The 6,270-nt window shown below is 40.7% G+C and overlaps 1 protein-coding gene across 1 annotated transcript in view; it reads left to right on the top strand.

The window, feature by feature from the left end:
• LOC134188506 (uncharacterized) overlaps positions 1-157 on the top strand; it is a 5,771-nt gene extending 5,614 nt beyond the window's left edge. Inside the window, exon 5 of the mRNA XM_062656667.1 lies at positions 100-157. Within this exon, the coding sequence (XP_062512651.1) occupies positions 100-128 (29 nt within the window). The 3' untranslated portion in view covers positions 129-157. The remainder of the gene's footprint in view (positions 1-99) is intronic.
• Positions 158-6,270: the final 6,113 nt, after the last annotated feature.

The raw sequence follows: 6,270 nt of genomic DNA, 5'->3' as shown, positions 1-6,270 counted from the left end.
TTTACTTTTAATAAAAAAAATTTGAATTTGATTTAGAAATGAATGTGCTAACAAGAGCTTAATTTACCTACCTCCAAGTAACTCACATGTTTGTTACAGATAGCCATTGTCGCTGTAGGAACGATTGACTTTATCAGTTTATTGTTACTTATTGGTGGCTACTCATCTGATACAGGGCATTTAAAGACCAATACTTGGTATGTTTAAAATTAAAATACAACGTATTAAATTATTAAGGTAGATCAATTAACTTACTGAAAACTTTGTAAAATTTTTCTGTTTTGAATCAATGTTTTTAATGTTAAATCCGAAACGTGTTCTGCGGGATATAATTAGATGTAACGTAACCGTAAAAGCTATGTATATATAAAACTAGACTAAAAATTATTCAAGAGATTAGCAATTTGTTAGAAAAATTGTTTGTTCGTCTTTGGCAGTTTAATGCTAGAATATATAAGAACAGATTAGATTGAGCAGTGGATTTAAAGCGGTGATATTTGCCCACTGTATAAATAAATATATATATAAATTTTATTATAGTTATATATATATATAAATTTATATATACATATACATACATACATGCATTCGCAACACTTCTGCGAGTATGGGTTATGGTTATGGTTAGATTAAATTTTATTCATGGTTTGTAATGGCGAACTATGGCTTGTACAGGCAATACATTGATTAAATCGGGCAGTTCATGTATAAATTTTTCAAATATGGGCTTTGGGCACAATATATATATATATATATATATATATATATATATATATATATATATATATATATATATATATATATATATATATATATACAGTCCGCGTCAAAACTATTGACACATCTTCGCTTGTAGGCGTGGCCATGGGTAGGGTGAGCAGAAACGCATCCGATTTGCACTAGACAAAGGCGCATTCGGCTAGGCGTGCGTTCAGCGGCAACAGATCACAAGGCGTGAGCAAGTGCCACTCCGCCTGGATTGCGTCTGCCAGTTCATGAACGTTTTGAGGCCTATGAAGCTCAACACGCCGCTTGATAATGTTTTCTACTTCGTCTAGGAACTGGTGAGCTAGCGGGTCAATCGAGAAACTGTGACGCTGAAAGTCTCGTTTTTCTAGCTTCACTATCAGCGGAAGTTTATTTCTTACGCCTCGTTTAGCGATATTTGCGTCATGAAGTTGTTTCTGCTGGTGGAAGAACTGCATGACGCCAACTTCCTGCGTTGCAAGCTGATGTGCAAGTTTGTTTGCTGATTTGTTGTTCCTTTTGCGTCATGTTCACTAATTGAAGCTCTTCGATGATTTTCAGTAATTTTTTGGTCTTCCATGGAAATTTTTGCGCTGAATTCCTTCTCCAGTGTCCAATCTTTCGAGAATTCAGTAAATAGTAGAGCGAGGAACACGCAAAAGTTTGCAGATCTTAGATGGTTTCCTAGTACTAGAGGGGTAGAGTGACAGAGTAGCGCGGCGTTGTCTTTTACAACTCGTTTCATGATGGAAAGTTCTCTACGCGGATGCGCATACTATGGAATAGCTCTTGTCACTACTTTTCAGCTGTTTGAGAAAAATTGAGGCTGTTCCTTAACATCCTACTGTAATTAGAGTTCATAGATTATTCAAGTTGAATTAGAGTGATTGTGTATTGCAATGACAGCTAAAGTTTTATGTCAAACAACCACATTTTAACAGCTGTGAAGTGCTGTTGACGTGCACGTCAGCCCCATAAGGCCACGTGCTCAAAAGTATTACTACAGTACATTATCCACGTGTTTTGCAAACGTGATGTCGGATCAGAAAGAAAACCGTAATAATGACCAGGACGACAGATAAGACGCGTTGGTTTCAAAAAGCATGCCATTAGTATTAGCCAGATTGACAGCAGATTTGCTGAAAAGACGAGTACAGCAACGGTACAATTTGCAAGAACACGACTGCCTGCAACAGTTGGGTGATGCGAATATTTGAAGCATGGAGAAGTAATCGAAACAAGGATGCTACACAAGAACATCAGGTACCGACAGACAGACGTTTTCTCAACGAAGGATTCACAACTAGATGCAGCCAAATCACATACCGATTGTCAACAGTCTGTTACATTTCTGTTGAGCACGGATCCAAAAATCATAGTGGTGGACTAAGTGATTTACGGCATCCAAAAATGTCACAAAGTAAATTATAGGCAAACTCCAACGTGAATCAGTAAGGTAATAGCATTTTTTTGTTTGTGGTTTATCAGATACGTTAATGAAAAATCTGGTGACCGTTTCCACGTAAAAATTTTGGAGTTCTATATCTAAGTAAGTTGCCAGCAGGATTTTCCCGAAAAGCCTTCTATTATAAACCTTGTTATCTACACTTTCATTTGGTCCTTGGTATTCAAACAAGTAATCGGTCATAACACTTTGGCTACAATGATGAAAGTGATGACAGCTGAAGCTGGTCTTCCAGTTCAAATAACGACACTCTTCTTGCTACTAGTGCGACAAGGCTGTTTTAAGCGGGAGTTCCTGAACATGACATTCAAGGCAGAAGCGGCCACAAAACCCTGCAAGCACTGAGAAAATACCAAGAGCCATCTGAATTGCAGCAAATGGCAGAGTGCAAAGTTTGGATAATGGCCATGCACACGCAGATTACACTCACGCAAAAGCCAACGATTCGCGAGAGACATGAACTAGTCCAGGTTGAACAGCCGTCTGAAACGGAAAGAGAGAATCCATTTGTCATTTCTGACTGCGTTTTTACAAACTGTATTACTGTGAACATTATTATTGGTAAAGAATAAGTTTGTAATGTAAAATATGTACGCCTATGTATTGATTGCGAGTTTGTTTTTGTTTTTGATATTTTTTCGTTTTAACTTAGTTGTGTTTTATGTCTTTAAGCAGTATACAGATATTGACCGGTCACTAAACGTTCATTGACCGGTAAATATACAACGTGCGGTTGGGTTGCTATAATAAGAGTGTAATATAACAAGAAAATGAATCCTAGCAACGGCGGAATAAACACCCAAACATGCAACAAATATACATACATATATATATATATATATATATATATATATATATATATATATATATATATATATACAGACTTGGACAAAATTATAGGAGCACCCCGCTGTGGGTATGTAGTAACACAATAATTAGGTCACAATTTACCAACTATCAATATTGTTAAAAACTTAATAGTTACCGCGTTGATTGTTAGGCTTCTTGAGAATACTGTAGACCATTAATTGCTTTCTTTACGTTTCTCATTGCGGAAAACGAGACCTAAAAGTGTATAACGTCATGACTGCGTAAGCGTCGTAAGTTAGACTCTCTCTGATTTTGTTTAGTGGCTTCTAAAAAAGCCGGTTTTAATAACGCGAAGGAAAATTGAAGTCCTTCACCAGTTCCTCAGTACCGAGTGTTCCCGCCTCTCGCCCTCCTGATTGCGTCCAAACGTCGCGGAACGCTTTCTGTCACGTTCCGGACACGCGCGGCTGAAACCTGCTGCCACGCCTCTTGTAAAGCATTCCAGAGCTCACCTGCAGTTCTCGGTTCGCGACTGTTGGCAGCAGTTTTGAGTTCATGCCACAAGTTCTTGATTGGATTCGCATCAGGCGAGTTTGGCGGCCAGTCCAACAGTGTGACGTCATGCTGGCGTAGCCATTGTCTTGTTAACCGACACGTGTGGATTGGCGCGTTGTCCTGCTGGAAGACAAAGTCGTCTCCTATCAGTGCCGCTGCGTCTGTAAGCATGTGCTCCTCCAGAACCTGTTGGTACGCCGTGCTGTCCAAATGACCTTCCAGTTTTACCAGAGACCCCACACCATGCCAACACATCGATCCCCACACCATCACACTAGCCGCGTGCTGGACCGTACGGTCACAACATTCAGGGACAAATTCCTCACCTTTGCGACGCCAAACGTACAGAGCACCATCGTATCCTATGCTGACTTTTGACTCATCTGTAAAAAGAACAGATTTCCAGTCATCCAAAGTCCATTGTTTGTGAGTGGTTGTCCATCTCAGTCGCAAACGCCGATGGTTTTCTGTTAGCAGTGGGTTTTTTCTAGGCCTCCGAGCGTTTACTCCCGTCTCACTGAGACGACGACAGACTGTTCTACTTGACACCTGCTTGCCGATTTCATCAGCCAGCTGATACGAAAGCAGTCGTGATGGTGCTCTGCGGTTCTGCAGTGCCATTCTCTTCAGTCGATGATCTTCCCGTATTGTCGTTGCCTTCCCACGTCCAGGTTGTTTTTCATAATCGCTGCTGCCATGGGAAAGCCGTTGCAGGCACTGATGAACCGAATTCCTGGAGCGGCGGACAAAAGCTGCGATCTGACGCACAGAATGGCCAACTGAGTGAAGGGCTTCAATTTTCCCTCGCGTTTTTGGACTCAACTGTTTGCCTCGAGGCATCGCTGCAACTCGTCAAATATCGCACGGAACAAGACTCTGCAACTGCGTGCAGCTGAACGTTCAGGCTAACTTATCGCCTAAGTTTGGCTGTCTCAAGGGCAGCGGTTTTAGTGCAGCTGACATTTTGGCGGTAGCAGTTTGAGATTTTGCTACGTAAAACGTGAACCGGAAGTGGCATGTCAATGTTCTTTTGTTGCTATAACTTTTTTAGTTTTTGTCTTAGCTAATTTTTTGTAATTTATTAGTGTCGCATGGATTTTTGAATACGTTGAAGTTTGTGTATTGATTAAAATGGCAAAAACAATTCAAATTGTGATGACATGCGCGAAATCGATGCGCAAAAACAGATGATTCGCCATTTTTCATAATTTTGATAAAAGGACCCACAAAATTGCTTTCATTCTCTGCTACAGAGCAGTCTTAGATTTTATGCCAAGAATGAGCATCCAAGAGCGATGAACGTGTACAAAGACAAGAAAAGTAGGAATGGCCGTCTTCCTTCTTCAAAGCAAACTAGATGCGCAGTAGGTAGTAAGTACAGCTGCAGTCTTGAACTCAAGCTATGTTACATACTAACAATGGCGCAATCCATGAAAAAAAATTCGAAAACATTTGGTTTTGCTAGAGAAAAATTCAGTGCCAAAGTTAGACTAGACACAAAAATGCCAGGTGTGTCTATAATTTTGTCCAAGTCTGTATATATATATATATATATATATATATATATATATATATATATATATATATTATTTTTTTATTTTACAACTAAAGGTTGCATATGGGACAAACAAAAAGCATACATGAAAGACAAGTATTATTACTGGATATGTCAAACAAGTTCACTACTGGTCCAAAGACTACAGAAATACATGATTTGTAAAGATTTATAGTGAGGGAAGTAGAAAGTGCGATGATGACAAAACAAATCAGAAGTAGAGGACACTGCGGAAGCAACACAGGAAGACGAATAGACACGATGAGTGGTGAGTGCTCAAACAGCAGGGTGAAGGTGCAGCATACATCAGACTCCCGAATGACCATGTTGTCCAGCAGGGCAGAGGAGATAATAAGGACAAGGCGACATTCGAAAAGGATGACAAAAAATTACCAGGATGAATAGGATAGCAGGAAAACGACAGACAGCCGAAGAAACCTGAAGAGCGCGACATGCTGCAAGAGCAGTGTGAAGGTGCGGAAAACATCAAACTCTTGACCGATCATGTTGTCCAACAGAGAAGTGAGGAGAAGGAGGACGACGAGATGACACAAGAAGCATGAATAAGACAACGGGAACACCACAGACAGCAGAAGAAACTTGAAGAGCGCGAATGCTGAAAGAGCAGGGTGTAGGTGCGGCAAACATCAGACTGTTGACCGACCATGTTGTCCAGCAGAGAAGTGACGAGAAGGAAGAGTAGATGACACAAGAAGAATGAGTAAGACAGCAGGAACATCACAGACCGCCAAAGAAACCTGAAGAGCGCGATATGCTCGAAGAGTGAGGTGAAGGTGCAGCAAACATCAAACTCTAGACCGACCATGTTGTCCAGCAGAGAAGTGACAAGAAAAACGAAAAGACAACGTGAACACCACAGAGAGCCGAAGAAACCTGAAGAGCGCGAAGTGCTCAAAGAGCAGAGAGAAGGTACGGCAAACAACAGACTCCCGACCGACCATGTTGTCCAACGGAGAAATGACGAGAAAAAGGAAGATGAGAAGACCAGTACACTCCAACGCAGACAGAAAGAACGCAAAGAGACGAGCAAACAAATTACAGAAACTCCACGCAGCAACAAGAACAGCAACATACGAATAGCGTTCATTCCCCCAATGGGATCCCTTCACGTGGATGA

Source organism: Corticium candelabrum, chromosome 13, assembly GCF_963422355.1.
Source record: "Corticium candelabrum chromosome 13, ooCorCand1.1, whole genome shotgun sequence".
Classification (NCBI taxonomy): domain Eukaryota; kingdom Metazoa; phylum Porifera; class Homoscleromorpha; order Homosclerophorida; family Plakinidae; genus Corticium; species Corticium candelabrum.
The sequence above is the reverse complement of the archived record's forward strand: the minus strand, read 5'-3'. Positions and strand labels throughout refer to the sequence as shown.